The sequence below is a fragment of the Lissotriton helveticus genome, chromosome 10 (genome assembly GCF_964261635.1).
Source record: "Lissotriton helveticus chromosome 10, aLisHel1.1, whole genome shotgun sequence".
Classification (NCBI taxonomy): Eukaryota; Metazoa; Chordata; class Amphibia; order Caudata; family Salamandridae; genus Lissotriton; species Lissotriton helveticus.
Genome location: NC_136071.1, coordinates 1,194,341,816 through 1,194,368,982, shown reverse-complemented (window position 1 = coordinate 1,194,368,982; position 27,167 = coordinate 1,194,341,816). Strand labels below are relative to the sequence as shown.

The following is a 27,167-nucleotide window of genomic DNA, read 5'->3' as shown; positions in this document are numbered from 1 at the left end:
GCTAAAAAACGGTGATGGATCAAGCCCTGATCTTTGGACTGGGTAAGAGTGGTCTGCTTAATTCAGGCACTCTGTTCATCACCACCCCCTTTTCTGAATCATTTTGTCCACCATAAGCGTGGAAGGGTATACTCAGATGTGAGTCCCTCGCTCATTGCACCATCAGGATTCAAGCAAGCCGGGCCGACGACGCCTGAAATGGCAGAAACCGGTCCCCGGAAGCTTGTTTCCTTCCCAGTACAAGAATTGGCTTGGTAGTTTGGTTTGCCCTGTTCCCATCATGCACTGGGACAGGAACAGACTAATTTCCATATAGCCAAGTTCTGAGCTGGGATGGTGCAGTGAGCTAAAAAACGGTGATGGATCAAGCCCTGATCTTTGGACTGGGTAAGAGTGGTCTGCTTAATTCAGGCACTCTGTTCATCACCACCCCCTTTTCTGAATCATTTTGTCCACCATAAGCGTGGAAGGGTATACTCAGATGTGAGTCCCTTGCTCATTGCACCATCAGGATTCAAGCAAGCCGGGCCGACGACGCCTGAAATGGCAGAAACCGGTCCCCGGAAGCTTGTTTCCTTCCCAGTACAAGAATTGGCTTGGTAGTTTGGTTTGCCCTGTTCCCATCATGCACTGGGACAGGAACAGACTAATTTGCATATAGCCAAGTTCTGAGCTGGGATGGTGCAGTGAGCTAAAAAACGGTGATGGATCAAGCCCTGATCTTTGGACTGGGTAAGAGTGGTCTGCTTAATTCAGGCACTCTGTTCATCACCACCCCCTTTTCTGAATCATTTTGTCCACCATAAGCGTGGAAGGGTATACTCAGATGTGAGTCCCTTGCTCATTGCACCATCAGGATTCAAGCAAGCCGGGCCGACGACGCCTGAAATGGCAGAAACCGGTCCCCGGAAGCTTGTTTCCTTCCCAGTTCAAGAATTGGCTTGGTAGTTTGGTTTGCCCTGTTCCCATCATGCACTGGGACAGGAACAGACTAATTTGCATATAGCCAAGTTCTGAGCTGGGATGGTGCAGTGAGCTAAAAAACGGTGATGGATCAAGCCCTGATCTTTGGACTGGGTAAGAGTGGTCTGCTTAATTCAGGCACTCTGTTCATCACCACCCCCTTTTCTGAATCATTTTGTCCACCATAAGCGTGGAAGGGTATACTCAGATGTGAGTCCCTTGCTCATTGCACCATCAGGATTCAAGCAAGCCGGGCCGACGACGCCTGAAATGGCAGAAACTGGTCCCCGGAAGCTTGTTTCCTTCCCAGTACAAGAATTGGCTTGGTAGTTTGGTTTGCCCTGTTCCCATCATGCACTGGGACAGGAACAGACTAATTTGCATATAGCCAAGTTCTGAGCTGGGATGGTGCAGTGAGCTAAAAAACGGTGATGGATCAAGCCCTGATCTTTGGACTGGGTAAGAGTGGTCTGCTTAATTCAGGCACTCTGTTCATCACCACCCCCTTTTCTGAACTATTGTACTAGTCTCTTGTTATGTTGTTATTATAGTGTATAATGGTGACGCAGCTGTGTTCTGTTGTTTCTTGTTATGGTTCCTATCATTGTTCCATTGCATTTGTGTTGTGCTATTATTGATTTGTGTTGCACCATGGTGTTTTGAGCGGCTTTATTGTGTTTTATTTGTGGTGTGTGATGGTGTATTTGGATATGGTTGTTTTGTTGTTTTCTGTGCTATTTTATGCTGTGTGATTTTGGAGCTTGTTTGTGGTGTGTTGTACTGTGGTGGTGTTGTCATTATGGTTCCATGCTGTTTACTATGTGTGTTGTGCTGTGTCGTGGCCTACGTTTTCATAGTGCTGTATTGCAGTGTTGTTGCTTTGCCATGTTGTGTTACTGTCTTGTTTATTATGTTGTGTTTTGCTGTGTTATGTTATTTAGCGGCTTCAACAATGCAGCCAAGCTTCCAACCAAAGACATTTAATTTCCAGTAAAAAGCAGCCATTTCTCGATGGCTCAGGTAATGACCTCCACCCCCGCTTAATATGATATCAGTCAGTCTGACCCCACGTGACAGCCCGTGCCTTAAAATGACACTTCCCACAGATTGACTCTACGTGCCTCCTACACTTTGTGTGGGGCGTGGCGACACCTGGTGTACTACCAGAGGCTGCATCTTATACAAGTGCTTTAATTGTGCCAGTGTGTGCCGGGACAATACTGGTATATGTCTATGAGAGTCCAGCAAATGGTGGAGGTGTGTGTCATTTGTTTTTAAACAGAACGTGGAACGTTCAACTAGTTAAGATACTTTAAAAAAATGATAAAACTAGAAGGTCAGTAATGCTGGCAAGGGCAGTGGCCGGAGCTGTGGGGGGTACCAGCTGCAGTGGACTCCTACGACACACATTGGGCCCTGGCACTTAGTTGTTTACAAATTAAGCACCGTCTAAACGCTGACTACCTGGGCAGGTGAAGTGAGAAGCTTGCCTGGAAATCTAGCGCTTCATGAAAGTGAAACATGGCACAGCACACCTCTGTGCTGCAGAGACCTGACATCAGATACATGCCAACTGTGAGTAGAGGACGCGCCAAGGTTGGAGGGCTCCTAGCAGGCACTCCACCGCTGTCCATGCTGCAGCAGGCATTGGTTTCCATTACCGGACAGGGCTGCAGAGGCCAGACCTCAGATACATGCCTGCTGTGAGTAGAGGACGCGCCACGGGTGGAGGGCTCCTAGCAGGCAATTCATCAGGACCATGTGTGAACTATCTACACACCGTGGTAGTGGTGGACCAACCTACCTACCACGTGTAAACATTCTCAGAAGGCAACCGCACTCACCTAAAATCAGCCTCACCGCGCCATACGTAGAGAGTTCACACATGGTCCTGATGAATTGCTGTTTGATCCATAGAACGATTTCGGCAAGAAACATGTTGACCCCTTTAGAGTAGAGTAGAGGGCTAGGATCTGGAAACATTACATTCAGATAAGTCGCCACTCTTCCTTCTTTTAATGAGGTAGGAGCCATCTTATTAAAATTGCTTTTGGACTACCCAACCTGTATTTAGCCCACACTTTCACTACACTACATCTACACATGACTAGGCCCCCTCACCCCCACTGCACCCTTACGGCAAGGAACAAAAGATCTCCGCTAAAGAGCCCCTCATTGGATGCCTGTTGGGTATTGCAGCGCCGACCCGACGAGGAGCAGACCCAATGATGAAGCATGACACCTAGCTGGCTGGGTGTATGAGGGCCCTAGCTCCGAAGGCATACATCCCCTACTCCACTCCATGATATAGGACTACATTATCCTATATGCACCTCTCTCTACTACAAACCCCTTTTGACCCACTCAGGAACTGCATACCATTTCTTGTTTGATTTACCTGGGCATGTATGCTGGACCTTACCAAAAGCCCCTCTAAGTCCCTCTCTTGACTAATCAATAAATCTCTCAACACAAGCATCCATCCCTGGCCACCAATAATACTGCCTAGGAAATTTCTTAGTGCCAGTTACACTAGAATGTCCCATGAGGGCTAACTCAATGAGTTTCCTTCATAGACCAACCGGTGGAACAAAGAAATCTTGCCTTAAAAGGAAATCATTCTCCAAACTCAATTCACTGGACACCTGAGCAAAACTTTGAATTGCAGTGTCAAGACTTCTACTAGGTGGCCAACCATGAACAACACAATGTTTGACCTTTCCCAACTGTTCATCTTCTTTCAAACTTTCCAACTACCCAGACTCTGAAATGTCTTCTTCACAACTAATCACCACAGCCACTACACTTTCATGCTGATCCAGAACATTCTCTACCAAAACATCCTTAGGTGGCAACCTTGACAGACAATCAGAAACACTGTTCTTCCCACCAGAAATATGCTGAATAAACAAATTAAACTCTTGCAGTTTTTTAATAAGCCTAATAAGTCTTGAAGATGCTTTATCTGATCTAACTCCACCCATCATAGACACCAAAGGTTTGTGATCAGTGACTAATACAAAAGGCTTCCCCCACAAAATGTTTTTAAACTTCTCCACTGCCCACACACAGGCTAAAGCCTCTTTCTCAATAGTACTATAATGCTGCTCTGCACCCCTGACTGCTCTAGAAATGACTCTGTCCTTGCTATCAACCAACTGACTGAACACAGCACCCAAACCTATGGAGCTAGCATCCACCATAACATACGATTTAGCATTAGGATCAAAGATGTTCAGAGCAGGAGCTTGTGCAATCAACCCTTCCACTTGCTCAAAAGCCTCATCATGCTCCTTATTCCATTCAAAAGGAACCCCTTTCCTCAGAAGACTTCTCAACGGTTCAACCAATACAGCATTTCCATGTACAAACCGGGAATAGTATTCCTCAAGTCCTAAAAAGGATCTCAATGAACCTGTGTTGTATGGTTTGATTGCATTACTATGAGTTTCAACCAGTTTTTTTTTGGGAGAAATACCCTCACTGGAAATCCTATGACCTCAATACACAATCTCCCACAAAAAAATACATTTGTCTTTACTTACAGTCATGCCCCTGTGCCCTAACATTCCTGGAACCTTGTCTAACAAGTCATCATGTTCTTCAACAGTTTGGGCAAAAACTAGTATATCGTTCTGGAACACTTTTAACTCCACTCAATTCCAAAAACAGCACATCAACGATGTTCTGGAATACGCTAGCTGCAGAGGCTAAACCAAATAGCATCCTTAAAAATCTACACACCCCAAATGGAGTCACAAATGCAGTCAGATCTTTGAACGCATCATCCAATGTAACCTGATGATATGCCGACTTGAGGTCAATAACAGAAAAATAGTTGGCACCATTAATAGCTGCCAATAACTCTTGGATATATGGGAGTGGGTGACTGTCAACCACAATGTTTTTATTTAACAACCTCAAGTCAATAAAGAGCCGCAAATCACATTTTTTTAAGGCAATAACAATAGCGGAAATCCACTCAGAGCTATTAGTCCTATACACAATTCCCTAAGCACACATATAACCAGATGATCCTTCAGTTTTCTGCAGAACACTTAAAGGTACCATTCTAACCTTGTGTTGAACTGGCACGGCCCCTTTTTAAGTTTAACATGGTGGGTAGGGTAAAACAGCCCCTTGACCTATTTTATCCTGAAATACTCCCTCATGTTTAGAAATATTTTGGTGAAAATTAGACCCTTGAACTACAATACTACTCAAGGTCAACTCCCTCAAGACAATGGGACCTAACATCACCCCTAGTTTTCACAAATCAAACCTCCCCACAATGTCCTTGCCATTGACTGCAACATACATTGTTGTAGAAATTGTACACCCCAGAAACTCTAAATTATTCTCAAAGAAGCCTAACATGGTGATATCAAAATTTCCAAAAGGTTTTGGATTAACATCAGTTTTTTTCTAACTTCATTTCTTCCCACTTTTTGTTAAAAGTGATCTCCGATACAATGGTGAATGTCGAGCCTGAATCAGCCATTACTTCCAACTCGACTGCCCATATATACCCTCCCCAAAGGTGCTTCGAAACCATCACCCACCATGTTTACGTCACACAAAACCCGAGGATCATACAAGGTGAGTATCAAATTTTCCAAACTATCATTGCCCCAGTAACAGTACTGACACTCACTTGATACATCTCCTTTTAATCGCAGGACAATCACGACTGTTACCAAGATGCATTTTCGACCCAAACCTATAACAATAGAATTTACTATCCCTATTCTTACTTTTACCGTCCCCTGCCTTAAACAATCTCTTATCTGCTTGTATAACACACACAGGTGCACTAGCAGTACCTGCCACAGTGAAAGTTAATGCTTTTGATGATGGAATAGATCTTTCAATTCCTTTGGCTACGTCCAGAACCTCATCAAGAGTGGGATAACAACATGCTAATAACCTCTCCTGAATCTTTTTCGATTCACAATTGAACACAAATCGATCTCAGATATAGGTTTCCACAGTAGCTTCAAATTTGCAATTTGCAGCCAGCAACCTCAGAGCTGCAACAAACTCTTCCACAGATTCGTATCCAAATAGCTTCCTTTTAAAAAACGCATGTCTTTCAATCATGACTTTTGGTGCACCTAAAAAAACTGTCTCTCAAGTCTTGCTACCGCTTCCTTGAACACATTCCACCCCTCACCTTGGCCTTCAGCTGGCAATATTGCCTACAAATTCTCTAAAATCTCAACGGCAGAATTGCCTAGAAAACCAAATAGGGCTAATTTTCTCTCCGGTTTGGAACTTACACCATCAATAGCAACTATGTAATTTTCAAATGTTTAAAACCATTTATTCCATGCCAAAACAGTTTTTTTAGATATTGGTAGAAATAAAGATGGTTGATTGTACATTTCAGTATTGGCCATATGAAATAAACCACCAAGTTTCAAAAGGATAAGTTACTTACCTGTAATCCTCGTTCTCTCCCAGGGGTATCCTCATCGAAGTCATAAGCACTGAATGTTCCCGCCCATGTGCGGGGACCCCGGAAATATAAAAATTATATATGGAACTCACATATATCTAGCTCCACATATATGTATGCACATATATCATTTTTTCTCATACCAATGCAGCCCCAAAACTGAGGCTAAACAATGCAATTACCCATAAAGAGACTGTATTTGGAAGCATATAAAAACACACATTCGGTCAAATAGCACTTGAACTCTGTGTTTTAATGAGCAAAACACTCATATATCATGAAAAATGCAAATAAACTAGACATTGTTAGCCCACAGGCTGAATTGTAAAACAATAGCATAGAAAATGAAAGCATTTTCAACAAAAACCTGGCACCGTGCCTTTAAGACAGCCATGACCCCTGGCTTCCCATCATGCCTCAGGGGTGACCGTTAGGTCAGTTGTTCTTTGCATCAACCTGAAAGTCAGGGCTCGACAACAATACCATAAACACTTTGACATCATCTCATTTACCTGGGGAGGCGGGTGGGTTGCTTATGACTTTGATGAGGATACCCCTGGAAGAGAACTAGGATTACAGGTAAGTAATTTATCCTTCTCTTCCAGGGGATCCTCATCAATAGTCATAAGCACTGAATAGAATAGCAAGCCCATCAACCACCTGCAGGCAAATGAGAAACACATGACCCAACCAAAAACTGTAACAGCTGAAAATCAGCCGTTAAACAGATTCCGCAAGGAGGCCAGGGCCGGACTGGGAGCCACAACCGGCCCTGGCAAAGTGCTCGGCCAGCCCACCCTCCCCACTCGGGGGGGTTGGAGGTGCCGCCGAGCTCTTTGCCGGGGCCGGTTTTCGGCCGATTTTGCTACAGGGCCGATTTTGCAGCTATGCGAATCACCCACTCGCTGACTTGCATTTACTGAAGTAATACAATGATTCTGTTATAAAGGCCAAGACGATATCAAAGCTGAAACTGCTAAACTTCAGCTGAGATGGCCGCCATATACGTAATCTGTGTGATGCACTGAAATAATGATGTGCTCTAGACTGCATCCAATGTGGCTACCACGTAAAATGTGATGACAGCACAAGCGTGGTACTGCAGCTGGGATTCCTAGCTGTGCGTGTGGGTCGCAGACAGACAAGCACAGCGAAGGACATGTGAACCTACTGTCACGCTCCTCACCGTCGACCAAACGCGCCTCCTGAGACCGTCTTCAAAATGATCTTGAGAGTTGGCAACACATCACCATCCAAACGAGACCACAAAAACAAATCCATGGTAAATAAAGTACCTTTAACTGAAGCAATTCAGCGGTGAATGTCCAAAGAAAACTCAACATCTTACTGAAAGAACTCCCGCGATGAACACAACACTATCCTTTAGATCAGTAGTTACTCACAGTGGGCCGACACTGAGACCAGCTCGTCGCCATTGAAAAGGCGAGAGAAAGCCAGCTGGGCATAAATAAACAAGGGTTTATTTATCAGTGTCATTACAATGGCCCACTGGGAAGACACACATAGCATGTCCTGAGTCCACCACCAGCACCGCTCCACCTGACCCCCAACATCCCACATTCCCTTAACTAACCACCCCATAATTCCACAAGCTATGTCATAACATGACATAGACAAGATCTACATTAATCACAATACAACAGCGCTCCTGTATTTTTTTATTTTAAAAGATTTTCACTTTGCAAAGTATAAAAAAACTAAGTTTAGAATCATCGAAGTTCGCAATTTTCCACACCCTACTTATAACCACTACGAGATCACGTTTTTCTTTCTTGCAAAGTTGCATCTCTGATGCTGCAACATACACCACTCCAGGGCCCGTTACCTCTAACTAGTGTGAGATGTGCTGACTTCTCTCATAGTACAGAGGCAGTGCCCAGGTGCCTGCTAAGTTGTTACAAGTGATGGATGAGATGACATCTCTCATACCATAGGGATATCTACCTGAAGGCCTGTTCTCTTACAGGCACTGTGGGATAACAGTACTCTTAGATATTATGAGAAGCAGGAGACCAACTGCCTGCTAACTTACAACCATTGAAAGATGAGCCAACATCTAAACTGTGGAGCTATCTCTCTGGGTGCCTTTTAAAGTGGTGACATCCCATGCACCTCAGAAGACATTACAACACAGCAGTCAGACAGTTACTCCACCTCCATCGATAAATGCAAGACTCCAGTGCTCCATGCACTGCACCGGCTACCAACAGCCAGACGTTCTGCCTTCAAGATACTCAGTACAGTCTGCAGACCCATCAAAGGTAAAGAGCCATGGGTTCCTTATATCAAATTCCAAGGATATTCACAGAATAAAACACACTTATCAAGACCTACACCTGGTCTAACTTTTTCCATGAAGAAGGAAAAGCCCTGAGAACTTTAAAGAAGAAATGGTGACAATCACCCTCCACCCTTTAACCTCACATGTGTCCATAACACAACATCACTCTACAAAAAGTAGATTTTCTGTGAAAAAACAAAATATTTAAGCTCACTCCCTAACTCAGCCAAGAACCGACCTAAAAAACTCTAGAATCTAGACAAAGCCATTAATTATCACTCTATGTACGCATTTGTCAAGCTACCTTGAAAGCAGAAGAATTTGTTCAATTCTCTGACACCAAAGCAAAATCTCTTCTGTGTCGAGACCTTATAGAACAGCAGATGAAAACTTGCTGAAGACTATCAGGAGAACCGAACCATCAAACCACTTTACGGACCCTACCCTGGGTAAAATTGCCTAATACCTATACACACACATACTCCCCTACTGGACAAAACTGGTGAATCTATGACTCAGTCAAATAATATTTCGTGACTGCCTTAAGAAAGGTCAAGTCACACCACTTCTCATAAAACTCTCTGCAGATGTGGACGACCTCAACAACTGTCGGCCTGTCTCCAACTTCCCTTCCCTTGCAAAGATCATTGAGAGATTTGTTGCTGATCAAGACACCCATCACATCAGGAACAATAACCTCATGGATGAAGACCATTTTTTAAAATACATGTCTTTATTGAAATTTGCATAACACATGAAAAACAACTGTAATGAAATATAGAGTACTCCACAAAGTACTCCCCTCCAACATACATGCTATACTAAATAAGATCCCAAAAAGGAGCAAAAGAAATTGAGAGAAAAATAAAATCCAATAAGAATCAAATAAGCCAACTCCCTTACCCAGCATTGTTTAAGCAATGCCTGAGGTAACATATCCCCACACTTAACATGTAACCTACAAACAAAAGGATTACGCGAAAAGCCTCAAACATTTCATCCCAAACTTAAATCACAGATGAAAGCACTCCAAGCACTATGACAATTGAACGGATAAAAGAAGTATGCTCCACGCAAGAGGAAGGTAGAATTCACATAGACTCAAAAAGGGACCCCAAATCTCATCCAATACCTGGGTTTTATCTTAAATGAGTGGGCACCTGCCATGACGTGCAGATATTAGCCACCATAAGGGCCGTCAACATCTAACCAATGAGAAGTCATACAATCTGAAGCGATAAAATCACGTAACAAGGCCAGCCTGTCTGACTCCTCAAAAGGAATACAAGTAGTTGAGTGTAACGTCTCCCATACATAACACCAGTTGGTATCTAATGTATGGCATGACCAAAGTATGTGGCACAAACCACATGCAACGCCTGGACACCTCCATCATATCGCACTTGGAACTAGATGAGCCTTTTAGAATTTTTAAATGAGACCTATACGAATTATGGAGGATTTTTAAATAGGTGTAGTTTAAGCAAGCTTCTCTTATTGAGCGTTCATGATATGCTAGGATTCCCTTCTATTCAGCCTCTGAGTGCTCTTCACCTAGCCGCTCCTGTCAGTAGGATATAGCCGCAGAGCAAGTATGAAAACAAGTTACTTACCTGTAACTACAGTTATCCAGTATTGGTATCTTTCATAGAGTCACATGCCTGAATCATTCCCCGTCGCCGAGGCGGAAGTCCCACTGTAAATTACAAAAGTAGTGCCAAAGGTAAATAATAGTAATAGGCCCAACGAAAAAGGCCTGAGGCCTAAATCTTAGTAGTTTATCTCCCTGATTATGGTAAAAGAACCAAAAGTCAGCTCCAACCAATCAACTACCAGCACCCTCTAGAACAGTCTCAGCAGAGCCAGTTCTCCTCAGATTTTCCTTAGCACAAGTGGGAAGTAAGTATACCAAATAATAGAGAACTGACTCTCCGGGGAGGAGGGAGGGTGCATGTGAATCTATGAAAGATACCAATACTGAATAACTGTAGTTACAGGTAAGTACATTATTTTCTTATCCAGTATTGGGGTATTATTCATAGATTCACATGCTTGAATCAGAGTAGCAAGCAGTATACCAAGTATACAGTCGGTTGCGGATGGTAGGAGACAAGTGTTCGTAAACTCCCAAATTGTAACCATAACGGTTAATAAAATTTAAAATAAACAAGTCCTTAAGAACTTAAAATCATGTCCGATACATATTGAAATGAAACATGCATACAAATATCACTATATGGACATGTATTTATAATCATGTCTATAATATATATATACATATAAAACATTTCTATAAAGGCATAATTTGTCTGTATCATGAATAATGACAGCCATAAAATAGCATTTAAAAAACAGAGAGGGTACCTGAATCAGCCCTCAAAGAAAAAGATGGCGTAGGACAGCCTGTACAACCGCTGCATCATCTTGCTGTGCAGGTTGAAGACAATAATGCTCCGTGAACGTGTGGACATTTTTCCATGTCGCAGCACGACAGATATTTTCCAGAGTCACTCCGGCAACCAAAGCTGTAGACGCCTCCACAGTTCTTGTAGAATGGGCATTGGCTTTCCTCAGCAACGGTTTGTTGGCCGTGTCATGGCAGAAATGGATTGTAGATGCCAGCCATCTGGCGATTGTGGCTTTCGTTACTGCATTTCCCAGTGTTGCTTGGCCATAAGCCACGAATAGCTGGTCAGATCGTCTCATGTCCTTTGTTTTTTGTAGGTAGAATTTTAAACAGCGTTTAATATCAAGAGAGTGCAAAGCTCTTTCCTCTGGAGTGGATGGATTCGGAAAGAAAGTTCTCAATCTTATAGGCCTGTTTAAATGAAACTGTGACGGAACTTTGGGGATGAATGTAGGATTAGTCCGGAGGGTCACGTAATCCTGAGTAAAATGTAGAAATGGTTCCTTGATAGTGAAGGCTTGGATCTCACTCACCCTTCTCGCGGACGTTAGAGCCAAAAGCAGGGAGACCTTCCACGTGAGGAATTTGAGTTCGGCCTTGTAAATCGGTTCAAATGGATGTTTCATTAACTGTGTTAGGATAGTGTTGAGTTCCCACTCCGGCGGTGGAGGCCGTACTGGAGGGAAGGCTCGGAAAAGCCCTTTCATGAATTATTTGATCAAAGAAGATGAACATAGAGCACTTTTTCTGAATCTGGACCTTGACCGATGAAAAGTTAAGTCCAGACCTCACTAGAGAGAGCAAATAAGGGAGAATTTGTTCCGCAGGAGCTTGAACCAAGTGAATATTATTCGTCTCACACCAACAGCAAAAACGCTTCCATTTTAGATGATAAGTCTTGATAGTGCTCTGGGCTCGAGATTGTGTCAAGATTTCAGGAAAGTCTTGTGAGATGTTAAGGTCCTTGAATTCTAAGAAGTCAGGAGCCATGCATGTAAATGTAGAGACTCTGGGTCCGGGTGGACTACCTGACCTTTGTCCCTCGACAACCTTATATGCGTTGGAAGAAGGCGAATTGGCTCTTCTTGAGATAGTAGCCTAAGTTCTTGGAACCAGTACTGTCATGGCACCGGGGTGCGATCAGGATGATACGGCAACCCTCCAGCTTCATCTTGTCGATTACTCTCGGGATTAATGGTATTGGGGGAAAAGCGTAAGCCCAAATCCCTGACCAACGCATGGACATGGCATTGCCCCTTGAGCCCTGTTGAGGGAACCTGCTGGCGTAATATCGACATTTCTTGTTCTCTCTCGTTGCGAATAAATTCAGTGCTGGCTTGACCCAAGTTTGGAACACTCTGTTAACTTGGTCCTGCTCTAGTTCCCACTCGTGGCAGTTCGATTGTGACCTGCTCAGCGTGTCCGCCAGTGTATTGTGGAGACCCTGACATGTTCGGCTTTTATTTATTTATTATTTATTATTATTTATAGAACTTATAGAGCGCACTGTCGCCGTTACAGGCATCCTGGCGCTGGAGCTCCAAAGACATGAACGGGGGGACAGCAAAAAACAGCCAACTCAAACCCTAGGGAACAGCCAAGTTTTCAAGGATTTTCTAAACGGGAGAAGTTTATCCAGTTGCCTAATCTCCCAAGGTAGACTGTTCCATAGTTTGGCCGCAGCCACCCCAAAAGATCTTCCCCCAGCCCTGACTTTTTTAAATCTAGGGACTCTCACCAGGCGTGCTGACGAGGAGCGCAGTGCTCTGGTGGGGGTATACCATGCAAATTTAGCTTGCAGCATTCTGGGTCCAAGCCCATGGAGGGCCTTAAAAACAAGGCAGAGAGACTTAAATCGTATTCTCTGTCTAAGGGGGAGCCAATGGAGTTCGGCCAGGGCCGCGGATGCTGATGTTCTTCTGGGCCACCCCAAGGCCATTCTGGCCACCGCTGATTGAATTCTTTGAAGCCTATCAATCAGAAAACTAGGAGACTCGAGCAACAGTGCATTGCAATAGTCGAGTCTACTCAGAATTGTACATCAGGCCACCAGGGCCCGGGCAGAGGGAGGTAAAAATGGCATGATTTTGCGAAGGGACCTAATCAGGGCGAAGCAGGACGATACCGTTTTTGCAACCTGAGCCTCCATAGACAGCTTATTGTCCAGCATAACACCTAGGTTACGCACTGTTTTAACAGGAGAAACCCTAGTGGCAAATTCTGGGGGCCAGAGATTATCAGGGAGAGAGTGTGAAATCTTACTCCCCGCATAGAAGAGCAATTCAGTTTTACCTGCGTTGAATTGCAGGGAGTTTACCTGTAGCCAGCCAGCCACGTCCCTCAAACACTCATGGAAAACCTCAACCGATATTGAATCCTCCCCCTCAAAGGAAAGGATCAGTTGAGTGTCGTCCGCATAATTAATCATATTGATCTTATAGAACTTAATCAGGGAGATCAACGGTTTTAAATAAAGATGAAACAAAATAGGGCTAATAGCCGAGCCCTGAGGAACACCATGTGGTACTGGAAAAAATGCAGATTGAAAAGGGGGAGGGCCACAGCCTGCTGTCTGTCTTCTGTCTTTTAGGGTTATGTTGTGGAGTGTGAACCTTTCCCACAATTCTTGAGCCTCTCGTGACAAAGTTGCTGACCTTGTCCCTCCTTGCTTGTTTACGTAAAAACATGCTGGTGGTATTGTCAGTGCGGACCAACACTGATGAACCCGCAATCCTTGGAAGGAAATGTTGTAGGGGTAGGAAATTGCTTGTAACTCCAGACTGTTGATATGCTGTGTCTTGTGTACTTGAGACCATTTCCATGTATCTGTAAGTCTTGTAGATGACCTCCCCAACCTTCCATGGAGGCATCTGTCGTCAAAACAAAGTCTGGAATATCTTGTGCTAAGTTCGTCATCTGTGACCACCAATGGAGAATGTTTCTCATGCTTGATGTGACTTTGAGGGTATCGTCGAAGGAACCCACGGCTTGTTGCCACTGAAGGTGTAGCTCCTCTGGAAGAGGTCTCATTCTGAGTCTTGCTAAGGGGATGAGATTTATCACCGAAGAGCACATTCCAGGAGCGAAGCAAACATGTGGACAGAAACTGACTTTTTTCTTGAAATTAGAGTTGCCAGCTTTTGAAGTCGTACTTGCCGTTCGTGAGATAAGAATGCCTTGCACTGGACTGTGTCCAGTAGCGCTCCAAGAAATGGAAGGACTTGCATCGGGCTTAACTGCGATTTGCTCTCGTTGATAGTCAGCCCCAGAGAATGAAGAGATGTAGTTGCGGCAACCTTGACTGCCTGTTCCGAAGGACATTTGATTAGCCAATCGTCTAAATAAGGGAATACTTGGATTCCCCCCGAAATCTTAAAGTTGCTGCCACAGGTGCCAAGCACTTCGTGAAGATCCTCTGAGCCAATTTCAGCCCAAACAGGAGCACTTTGAACTGATAGTGGGCGCCAGCCACAGTGAAGCGAAGGTATTTGCGATGTTTGGGGTAGATTGGCATGTGGAAGTAAGCATATTCCATATCCAGAGAAGCCATAAAGTCTCCTTTGTTTAGACAACCTAGAATCTCTGAAGGCGTGACCATCAGGAAACTTTGTTTCTTGAGGAATTTGTTTAGTTTGCGAAGGTCTAGAATAGGTCACCATTCCCCCGATTTCTTTTTCATCAGGAAGAAACAAGAATAGAAACCTGTTTGTTTCTGCTGTGTTGGAACTTTCCCTTTTGCATTCTTGAGGAGCATCGTTAAGGCTTCTTTGAATAATAAGTGAAGATGAGGGGGAGGGGTCCCTTGGGCGGAGCAGTAGGTGGCTTTTTGATAAATTCCAGGGTATGCCCGTTGGTTACTAGGTCCAGAACCCATTGATCTGAAGTCATTTCTTGCCACTTTTCCACAAATGCTGACATTTTTGCGCCCACAGGAATAGGAGTTGATGTGGTTGGCACCCTGCGGAAATCACTGTCTTCTGTTGATGTCTCGACCTTGATTTTGTGATCGCTTTTACCACCCTGACGAGAGAAAACAGCTGTGTTGGATTGCCGGTAAGATGACTGGCTGAAAGTCTGTTTATACTGGGGTTGGTATTGCCTGTTTTGTTGGTTTTGGTATCCTCCTCTTGAGGAAAAACCACGTCCTGTTGTGCCTCTGAAAGAACCTTGTTTGTATTGCAGTGTGCCTAACGATCTAGCTGTATCCGTGTCAGTCTTTATCGCTGAAAGGGCTGCATCGATGTGTTTACCAAACAACGATTTTCCGTTATAGGCCATGTCTAAAATCTTTGTCTGGACTTCAGGCCTGAAAGTGGTGGCTTTAAGCCAACCCTGACATCTGAGCACCTGCAAGCTGGCGAAAATCAGTGTTAACTATGTCTAGTGCGCAATCTATGCTTTCAGATACAGCACGTTCTCCCTCCAACAAGATATTTTGTGCTTCCTGTCTCCGGTCTCCAGGAATAAGCTCAATAAGCCAGGTCATGTCTGATCGCATTTGGCAGTCATAACGTCCAATTATTGCTAGGGAATTAGCCGCTCTAATGGAAGCTGCTGCCATGGTTGAGAATTTTCTGCCTATAAGGTCAAAACGGCACCCTTCCTTGTCAGGCAGTGTAGTAATGGGTGTCGCCGGGTTTTTAGATCTCTGCTGGGCAGCTTGAGAAATGACTGAATCTGGTCGAGGATGGCCAATCAGACAGGAAAGTCTGTTAGCAGGAGCACGATATTTCTTCTCAATCCGGGGAAGCACTGCTGGAATGGATAAAGGCATCTTCATTATTTTCACCCCTTTGTTCCAGATATAATCAATGATAGGAACAGCTCTCGTGATCTTTCTGGACTCTTCCTTAAAGTCATGTAAAAACATTCTGTCTGTTCGACCATGACAGGCAATTGGAATCTGGCTGCAGCTCGCTGCATTAAATTGAGAAATCCTCCGATATCCTCTGGTGGTGAATCAGAAGGTAGAGAAGGCGGTGGAGAGGGCATTGGTATAATGTAATTCGTCCCAAGGATCTGTAGTATGGGCATCTGGAAGCTCGCCCTCCTCAACTTTATCCTCAGAGGAAGTAGTGTCTTGTCCCTGAGGTGGGCATGGAGGCTGAGGCGCTGAAGCAGGGACCTCAGGTTGAGGTAAAGGATCCAAAACCACCGCAGGCATAGGTGGATTCTCTGGAACAGTCTGTTGTGGGGGAAATCTTTGCTTGTAATCCGCAAACATGGCTTGCAGAGCCTGCATGAGAGTAGGAGGTAGGTGGCTCATCTCAATCTTGCGATACGCCCTACGATAAACTCTATGATGTGGAACTACAATATCCTACTGATAATATTGTTCCTGATAATCCTCCGCATCATCATCATCATCATCTTGACACTTGATGTGGAGCTCAGGAGGATGGTGAGCTATTCCAAACGGTCCCTCATCCTCTTCCTCCTCATAATCATCATCCTGCACATATGTTTCTAGGAGATGTGAAGGAGTAAGCGGGGAAATCCTGCTATAATCCTGTCTCTGAAAGGTCTTGAGCTGGAAAACCCCAGATGAAACAGGCGTTGACTGAGTAGGACCAACAGTCATAGCTGGTGCTGTAGATTGAGCAGGTAAGCTCGCCGTCGATGGATTCTTCATCCACGGTCTCTCCGTCGACCGGTACTCCGTCGACGGGCTCTTCGTCGATGTCGACGGGACCATCATCGACGGGATCTTTGTCGACTGGATCATCATCGACGGGCTTTTCGTCGAACGCAATGCTGGCGTCGTCGTCGACGGGACTGTCGTCGATGGCGTCGTCGACGTGGACATCGTCGACGGGGCAGTAGACAATTTAGGCTTTGACGATACCTTAGTCAATGGCGGAGGCTTCGTCGATGGTACCGTCGTCAACGTGGACATCGACGGTGACTTCGTCGAGGAGGTCTTCATGGACAATTCCTCAACTACGGTCTTCTTGGAAATGATGGAAATTTTTGTAGACAGTAAAGAAGAAGTTATAGACGTCGTCGAGAGTGTAGCCATCAACGATGGAGCAGAAGAAGTAACAGAAATCGTCGACGAAGGAGCCAAATTAACAGATTTTGAAAGGCTTTTACTCACAGTTTTAGTAGACACCTTCTTAGACTCCTTGAGAGCAGAGGACGGAGGAGACAGCGATGACCCAGAGGAAATTATAGAAGACCTCTGTGAAGGGTCAGAAATAGAGTGGGAAGATTTATGGTGTGTTCTTCCCTCACTCAAAGAACTGTCCTGGGATCTAGCTCTCTTGCTAGAAGTTGAGGCTCTGTCATCCTCCTCAGGTCTTAGTAGGGAAAGTACGGCAGATCTTGCAATCTTTTGCCTCAGACTTAGGATAGAGGCAGTAGATGCAGTCCTTATGTTGGTCATCAACATGGACCCTCTTCTACTCACAGGTCCTGCAGGGCTTGAATAAAGCTTTTCTGTCAGACATCATGGAGTTGAAGTGAAGAAACTGAGTGGCACTCAGGGAGACTCCCTTCCACACTACATTACATAGAGTGCGGGGGCCTTAATATTTGCATTTAGCTCATTGGCAAAGAAGTTGGAAGGGCCATCCCTGAGGCCACTCCTGACGATTATCTCAAGTAAAGCAATGCCAACCTTATCATATGCTAGCGCCGCCATGTACGGAAAAGACTCGGAAATTCTTAACAAATGAATAACAAAAATTTATAAAAAGGTTCTTCAAATTTCCAGTTCTGCCTCACCTGCGCAAATGCGACTAGAATTTGGTTTAATGAACGAATCACTAGGCAGACTTTATACATATGTAAAGGTGTGGTATCGAATCAAGCAAAGCGCTAGTGAAAACAATCTCAATAAACTCTTATGGCTGGAATTGGAAACACAAAACAAATCGCAGGTCCACACATTTTTGACCAGTTCATTAGAGGCAACGTGCTTTTCAAATTTTTGGAATAAAAATGTGCCTTTTTATCATTTAAGCAGGCATTAAATAGAGCAGCAAAACGTCATTCGTTGTTAACAGACAAAGGTATTTTCTCACTTCGCTCTCACTCTTGGACTGTGATTAATAACTACAAAACTCTTATACCAGCGTCCTACCTAGACACCACGTTCTCTATTTATATTAAAAAACAACTAATGGCATTGCGTTTTGGCAAATTCCCAACTTTAACCGACGAACCATCTTGGAGGCATATTGAGTCAAAAGAATGTGGTTACGAAAAGGAAGACTTAATTAATCTAATATGCCACTGCAAGAAGCTGCAACCAGAGCGTGTCACCTTTCTGAAGAAAATCTCCCTGGATAGGAGAATACTTTCATGTAGAACCGCCATTATTGGAGGCCTGGAAGCAACAGACCCCCAAATGAATTGTAAAATGATAACGTTTTTGCAAGCTCACGAAAAACTATCGAAAGCAAGCGAGTCCTTACCGAGATAATCTCAACTAGGCTGAAGGTGAAATGAAAAAAAAAATAAACCACAAAATTGTTGCTATTTCAGATCATTCAGACTTGTGGTTAAAAATGTAGATGAATGTCTCTTATCAATACTGTGAAATATTTTAATTTTGACTTATGAATTTCTTTTATACAGTTCACGAAACAAAATCTTATGAAAACATGTTTTAAGCTAACGTTTGCTGAATGTTGTTTTATGTAAATTGTTACGGTTTTTATAAACTAAACAATAAACAAATTATTATATTATTATGACTCCCTTCCACACGACGTGCAGTGAAAATCTGAGGAGAACTGGCTCTGCTGAGAGTGTTCTAGAGGGTGCTGGTAACTGATTGGTTGGAGCTGACTTTTGGTTCTTTTACCATAATGAGGTAGATAAGCTACTAAGATTTAGGCCTCAGGCCTTTTTCTTTGGGCCTATTACTGTTATTTACCTTTGGCACTACTTTTGTAATTTACAGTGGGACTCACGCCTGGGCGACGGGGAATGATTCAGGCAAGTGAATCTATGAAAGATACCCCAATATTGGATAAAATGTGAGTAGAGATTGTCAGTGAATATTTGGTACATATTTGACACACCTCCCTTGGAAAAGCCCGACAACTTGAGGTAGTTTAGCATTGATGAGAGATGAATAAGATCTTGTCTGAGCTTACCTCTTAAGTAATGCTGCACTTGCCAACATGGGTGACAACTCCAGCACCTGCTCACTTATGCCAGAGTGAGATGATGACACAACTGATCACACAGGTGACAACCCCAAGCGCCTGTTCACTTATGCCAGAGTGAGATGACACACCTGATAAAATAGGTGACAACCCCCAGCCCATGTTCACTTATGCCAGAGTGAGATGACACACCTGATAAAATAGGTGACAATCCCCAGCCCATGTTCACTTATGCCAGAGTGAGATGACACACCTGATAAAATAGGTGACAATCCCCAGCCCATGTTCACTTATGCCAGAGTGAGATGACACACCTGATAAAATAGGTGACAATCCCCAGCCCATGTTCACTTATGCCAGAGTGAGATGACACAACTGATCACACTGGTGACAACCCCCAGCGCCAGTTCACTTATGCCAGAGTGAGATGACACATCTGACCCCACGGGTGATAACTACCAGAACTCCCAGCACCTGTGCACTTATTGCCAGAGTGAAATGACACGCCTGATCACATAGGTGACTAATCCCAACGCCTGTTCACTTATGCCAGAGTGAGATAACATACCTGATCACATGGGTGACAACCTCCAGCGCCTGTTTACTCATAGCCAGTTTGAGATGACCCAACTAATCACACAGGTGACTACTCCCAGCGCCTGTTCACTTATGCCAGAGTGAGATGACACACCTGGTCCTATGGGTGACAACCCCCAGCACTTGTTCACTGATGCCAGAGTGAGATGACACACCTGATCATACGGGTGACAACCCCCTGCACATGATCACTTATTCCAGAGTGAGAAGACACACCTGATCGCACGTGTGACAACCCCCAGCGCCTGTTCACTTGTGCCAGAGTGAGATGACACACCTGATAACATAGGTGACAACCCCCGCACCTGTTCACATATGCCAGAGTGAGATGACACGCCTGATCACATAGGTGACTACTCCCAGCGCCTGTGCACTTATGCCAGAGTGAGATGACATACCTGATCACATGGGTGACAACCCCCAGCGCCTGTTCACTTGTGCCAGAGTGAGATGACACACCTGATAACATAGGTGACAACCCCCGCACCTGTTCACATATGCCAGAGTGAGATGGCACGCCTGATCACATAGGTGACTACTCCCAGCGCCTGTGCACTTATGCCAGAGTGAGATGACATACCTGATCACATGGGTGACAACCCCCAGCGCCTGTTTACTCATAGCCAGACTGAGATGACACAACTGATCACACAGGTGACAACCCCTAGCGCCTGCTCACTTATGCCAGAGTGAGATGACATACCTGATCACACGGGTGACAACCCCTAGCGCCTGCTCACTTATGCCAGAGTGAGAAGACACACCTGTTCACACAGGTGTGGTGACAACCCCCAGCACCTGATCATCATGCCAGAGTGAGATGACATAATCCCAGCTACCTGGGACCTATGGTGACCAGCAGAGACAGAGCTCGTGTGTGCAGCGTCTCTGCCGGTGCACAGGGTTCACTCTCAAAGGCGGGCTGCATGGACAGCTCTAGCACAGTGTCTCGGCCTCACCTTCCAGGTCCCCCGAGGAGACATTGATGAAGCTGATGCTGCCCGAGAGGTGCCGCGTGTTCAGCTTCCAGAGGCAGGAGAGCAGCGTGGTCTTCTGGGCCGAGCTGCTAGCAGTCCACCTGTACAGCTTATCGAACTGCAGCTCGAAGTCTGGCGTCACCTTCGAAAACGAACAAAGAATGGTGGTCAGAACACGAATCACACCTTAGAATACCAGGGGGGCACGAGTGCCATCCTCCAGCCAAATGCCTCCATGCCCAGCGGCCTGTGACGTCACGGCAAACCACTACAAGGGCACCCAGCTCCTACTTCTCCCTCAGGCCCAATTCTACTTAGGGTGGCTGGGACTGTGCTTACATTTATATCTACATGACCTATAACTGCGTGGAAAAGTCCAAAGACATTTACGTTCCCCCACCCCCATTTAGGTAGTTCGTCTTTCGAAAAAAGAATATTTCCCTGAGGTCAGCCATGAAACTACTATACTGACCACAAGGAAAACCCTAGAACAAGAACCAGGGGTAACAAATACTGCAGTCCAAACAAAGGTTATTGAGCTACATATTCATACTTAACCACTAACAAAAGACTAAAGAAAACTCCATATAACAAAAAAGAAGAATAAAGAAAAGAGCCTGTGAATGTCACAGTGTCACAAAAAACCAAGTACATAAATATTTACATAAATAAGTTTAATGAAATTGATGAAAACAAAAAGGGTTCTCAAACAGTTACACTCGTACTATACATTCAAAAACATAAACATGTGTGAAATCAAAAAAACAGTGGTAGAGAAAAATAAACATTGAACAATATGCGCAGTACATAATCAAGAAATGAATATCATCTCTGATTTAAGCCATGTTAAAGGCGTCGACGGCGTTTCAACCCAAAATTTCTTTAAGGGTCATCATCAGGACAATAAGCTTCAAGAGTGGAAGCGACCACTTGATTGACTTTCTTAGCAATCTTCCTGCTTGTAGCAGTGCTCTTCTCCTATCGTATCAAAGTAATTTACAAAAGGGGGGGACCTGGCAGTGCATAAAAATCCCATTTAATGAGGATCCTCCAAACTAAATAGCGAAATGTTATAAGGCTTGAGTAATAATATGGAGCCAGGCTCTCAAAATCTTGTGGAGACACCGAGGAGGCTGATAATTCATACATTTAAAGCCTTGTGTGCTCCAGTCCCGTTCTCCATCAAAAGAGCCGGCATTGTTGGAGAACCGGACTGGAGCACACGAGGAGCTTGAATGTGATCCTCTTGTCGACGGGGAGCCAGTGTAGGTCACTCAGGTGGAGGGGTGATGTGGCTGTGGCGGGAGACGTTGACGATTAGTTGGGCGGAGGCATTTTGGATGCGTTGTAGTCGTTGTAGGTGTTTGGGAGGGATTCCTGCGTAGAGTGCGTTGCCGTAGACCAGTCTGCTGCTCACGAGGGCCTGTGTCACCGTTCTTCTTGTTTCTGTCGGGATCCACCTGTAGATCCTGTGGAGCATGCGGAGGGTGTTGTAGCAGGAGGAGGAGACGGCGTTGACCTGCATAGCCATGGAGAGGGAGGAGTCGAGGATGAATCCTAGGTTGCATGCATGGTCGGTGGTTGTTGGTGCTGTTCCCAGTGTGGTTGGCCATCAGGAGTCATCCCAGGCTGAGGGGGTGGGTCCGAGAATAAGTACCTGCGTCTTGTCCGAGTTCAGCTTCAGACGGTTGCTCCCCATCCAGTCGGCGACGGTCTTCATTCCCTCGTGGAGGTTGGTTTTGGCGGTGTGTGGGTCCTTGGTGAGGGAGAGGATGAGCTGGGGGTCGTCAGCGTAGGAGATGATGTTGAGGTCATGCTGGCGGGCCACTTGTGCGAGGGGGGCCATGTAGATGTTGAACAGCGTCGGGCTGAGGGATTAGCCCTGGGGGACGCCACAGATGATGTCAGTGGCTTCGGATCGAAAGGGTGGGAGGCAGACGCTCTGGGTTCTGCCGGAGAGGAAGGACGTGGTCCAGTCAAGGGCCTTCTCTTGGATTCCGGCTTCTAGGAGGTGTGTCTTTAGAGTGCGATGGCAGACCGTGTCAAAGGCGGCCGACAGGTCCAGGAGGATGAGGGCTGGTGTTTCGCCATTGTCTAGTTGGCGACTGATGTCGTCTGTGGCGGCGATGAGGGCTGTCTCGGTGCTGTGGTTTCATCTGAATCCGGACTGGGACGGGTCCAAGATGTTGTTGTCTTCCAGGTGGGGGGCCAATTGCCTGTTCATGATTTTCTCGATGACCTTTGCAGGGAGCGGGAGCAGGGAGATGGGCCGGAAGTTCTTGAGGTCCTTGGGGTCCGCCTTGGGATTCTTGAGGAGGGAGTTGATTTCGGCATGCTTCCAGCTTTCCGGGAATGTCGCTGTGTCGAAGGAGATGTTGATGACCTTCCGTAGTTGGGGTGCGATGGCTGCGGCTGCTTTGTTGAATACGTGGTGTGGGCACGGGTCTGACGGAGATCCTGAGAGGATGGAGTTTATGACCTTGCGTGTCTCGTCATCGTTGACATTGGACCAGGTCAGGCGGATGGCGCTGTTGGTGTTCGCAGGAGAGGTGGAGTCTGGCGTAGTCGGGGCGGTTGTGGTGTTGAAGCTGTCGTGGATGTCAGCGATCCTGCGGTGGAAGAAGATGGCTAGAGAGTCGCACAGTTCTTGTGAGGGAGGGATGTCGTTGGCGTTGGCGCTCGGGTTGGAGATTTCCTTTACGATGCTGAAGAGCTCTTTGCTGTCATGTGCGTTGTTATCCAAGCGGTCTTTGAAGGAGGATCTCTTCGCTAATCTGATGAGGTGGTGATGTCTGCGGGTGGCGCCCTTGTGGGCTGTGTGGTTGTCCGGTGTGCGTTAGAGGAGCCATATTTTCTCCAGTTTCTGGCATGCACGTTTGGAGGTCTGGAGCTCGTTGATGAATCAGGTGGCACTCTTGCTGGCATGGCTGTTGGAGGGTTTCTTGAGCGGGGCGAGGGTGTTGGCGCAGTCGTTGATCCACTGTCTGAGGTTGCGGGCTGCGGCGTCTGGGTTGGTGGGTGTGTTCTGGTCGAGGGTTGTGATCAGCCGGTCTTCGGTGACTTTACTCCAGCAGTGGCGAGGCAGCTGTTGGGTGCGGTGGTGCGTGGTTGGTTTCTTGAAGGTGAAATGAATGCAGTGGTGGTCGGTCCAGTGGAGTTCGGTGGTGTGGTTGAAGGCCATGTGGGTGCCTGTGGAGAAGACGGGGTCCAGAGTGTGGCCGGCGGCGTGGGTGGGTGTGGTGACGAGTTGTTTGAGGCCGAGGTTGGCAAAGTTGTTGATCAGGGTGGCGGAGTTGGCGTCGTTGTTGTTCTCGAGGTAGAAGTTCAGGTCCCCGAGGAGGATGTAGTCCGTGGAGGTGAGTGCGTGGATGCTGGCGAGGTCGGCGATGGAGTTGCTGAACTGAGCCAGGGGTCACGGGGTCTGTAGATGAGTTTTCCTCTGAGGTTGGGGTCGGTGTGGATCCGGAAGTGCAGGTGTTCGGCGGTGTGGAGGGTGTCGTCTGCGTGGGTGGCGACCTTGAGGGTGGACTTGTGGACGATGGCTATCCCTCCTCCGGTTCCGTTGGCGCGATCCCTGCGGGTGATCTTGTATCCATCCAGGATGGCTATAGCGATGTCGGGCGCTGAGGAGACGTTCCACCAGGTCTTGGTCAGGAAGGCCACGTCTGAGGCGGAGGTGTCGAGTAGATCCCAGAGCTCGACGGCGTGTTTGCGTGCGGAGCGGGTGTAGAGGAGTATGCAGCGGAGGTAGTTGGGTCCAGTCCTTGAAGGTTTGGTGGTTCTGTGGCAGGTGAAGCTGCAGGTGCGGCAGGAGAAAGGTCCGTGGGTCCGTTTTGGGGTGGCCTTAAAGCAGGTGTGGTTTCGGCCAACGTAGAGTGTGTGGAGGCTGCTGGCGTTGTAGTGGAGTCTGGTGTTGTGGCGTTTGCGGTGTCCAGGGGTTCTGGCGCTGGGTGCCCTCCAGGCGCGGACAGGCGGGCTTGCCTAAGGTGCGCCAGCAGCGCAGCCGCACAGCTGCCGCCATTTGAAGGGGATCTGGGAGGGAGGAGAAGGGAATGGCGAATGGGTGCAGACGGGGCGGGGCCGCAGGGGCAGCAGGTGAGCAGTGGGCATGGGTGGGAGGGAAATATCAGGGGCAGCGAGGGGGACAGAAGGCAAGAAAACGAGCACAATTAGGGGAGCAGAAGGCAAGAAAACAAGCACAATCAGGGAACAAAGGCAAGAAAAACGATCACAATCAAGGAACAGAGGCAAGAAAAACGAGCACAATCAGGGAACAGAGGAAAGAAAAACAAGCACAATCAGGGAACAGAGGCAAGAAAAACTAGCACAATCAGGGGGGCAGAGGCAAGAAAAAACTAGCACAATCAGGGGGCAGAGGCAAGAAAAAACGATCACAATCAGGGAGCAGAGGCAAGAAAAACGAGCACAATTAGGGGAGCAGAAGGCAAGAAAACGAGCACAATCAGGGGAGCAGAAGGCAAGAAAACGGGCACAAATCAGGGGCAGTGAGGGGGAGCAGAAGGCAAGAAACGAGCACAATCAGGGAACAGGAGGCAAGAAAACGGGCACAGATAAGAATGTAGTCACAGGGGGGAGACAGGCAACGGCGGTCACAGACATCAGAAGACAATATGGGCAGTACAGGGAAGACAGACAGACAGTGACAGTGATACAAACCTAAGGCCTACCACTGGCCACCAGGGATGAGGAGCAGGTGGTAGAGCAGCGGCAGCTGGGGCAGGGTCAGGACACACAGGCGGAGCTGTGTGGTGGGGGAGCGACCTACAAGCAGGTCAAGGGTCGCTCGCTATGATAGGGGAAGAGCACTGCTACAAGCAGGAAGATTACTAAGAAAGTCAATCAAGTGGTTGCTTCCACTCTTGAAGCTTATTGTCCAGATGATGACCCTTAAAGAAATTTTGGGTTGAAACGCCGTCGACGCCTTTAACATGGTTTCAATCAGAGATGATATTAATTTCTTGATTATGTACTGCACTTATTGTTCAATGTTTCTTTATTCTTCTTTTTTTGTTATATGAAGTTTTATTTAGTCTTTTTTAGTGGTTAAGTATGATTATGTAGCTCAGGAACCTTTGTTTGGACTACAGCCATGAAACTACGGCATGGCAGACCCACTGTCAATCTTTTCTTTGCCAACATTGCTGCTGGGAGGAGAGATCTCAGTTTGGTGGAATAGACATGGCTGGGCGAGCAGACATGGCTGTCCCACCATTCGGTGCCTTTGCCGCCACAGCACTTTAGAGGCCAGTCTGCGCACCCTTTAGGGGAGGCCCCCAGCGCTTTAGAGGCCAGTCTGCGCACCCTTTAGGGGAGGCCCCCAGCGCTTTAGAGGCAAGCCTGAGCACCCTTTAGGGGAGGCCCCCAGCAGCTTGGAGGCCAGTCTGTGCACCCTTTAGGGGAGGCCTCCAGCACTTTAGAGGCCAGTCTGCGCACCCTTTAGGGGAGGCCCCGAGCAGCTTGGAGGCCAGTCTGTGCACCCTTTAGGGGAGGCCCCCAGCAGCTTGGAGGCCAGTCTGTGTACCCTTTAGGGGAGGCCCCCAGCAGCTTGGAGGCCAGTCTGGGCACCCTTTAGTGGAGGCCCCCAGCAGCTTGGAGGCCAGTCTGTGCACCCTTTAGGGGAGGCCCCCAACAGCTTGGAGGCCTGTCTGCACACCCTTTAGGGGGGCCTCCAGCACTTTAGAGGCCAATCTGTGCACCCTTTAGGGGAGGCCCCCAGCAGCTTGTAGGCCTGTCTGCGCACCCTTTAGGGGAGGCCCCCAGCACCCTTAGAGGCCAGTCTGCGCACCCTTTAGGGGAGGCCCCCCAGCAGCTTGAAGGACAGTCTGCGCACCCTTTAGGGGAGGCCCCAAGCACTTTAGTGGACAGTCTGCGCACCCTTTAGGGGAGGCCCCCAGCAGTTTGGAGGCCAGTCTGGGCACCCCAAGGTTTCTTGGAATGGGACGTCAACAGGTAGACTCATACTGTTGATCAGAGAGTAAACATACAAGGACACGCCTTCTACTGGGTGCGAGGCTAGCAGAAAGTAAACATACAAGGACACGCCTTCTACTGGGTGCAAGGCTAGCAGAGAGTAAACATAAAAGGACACGCCTTCTACTGGGTGCGTGGCTAACAGAGAGTAAACATACAAGGACACGCCTTCTACGGGGTGCGAGGCTAACAGAGAGTAAACATACAAAGACACGCCTTCTACTGGGTGCAAGGCTAGCAGAGAGTAAACATGCAAGGACACGCCTTCTTCTGGGTGCGATGCTAGCAGAGAGTAAACATACAAGGACACGCCTACTCCTGGGTGCGAGGCTAGCAGAGAGTAAACATACAAGGA

The 27,167-nt window shown here is 46.7% G+C and overlaps 1 protein-coding gene across 7 annotated transcripts in view; it reads right to left on the bottom strand.

The window, feature by feature from the left end:
* LOC144784933 (exocyst complex component 1-like) overlaps positions 1–27,167 on the bottom strand; it is a 1,012,560-nt gene that overhangs the window by 456,012 nt on the left and 529,381 nt on the right. For 6 of the 7 annotated variants that reach the window (XM_078664046.1, XM_078664044.1, XM_078664045.1 and 3 more), the window contains exon 6: positions 20,804–20,963. The exons of the other annotated variant lie outside the window; for it this stretch is intronic. In XM_078664046.1, the coding sequence (XP_078520172.1) occupies positions 20,804–20,963 (160 nt within the window). The remainder of the gene's footprint in view (positions 1–20,803; positions 20,964–27,167) is intronic. 7 annotated transcript variants of the gene reach the window in all.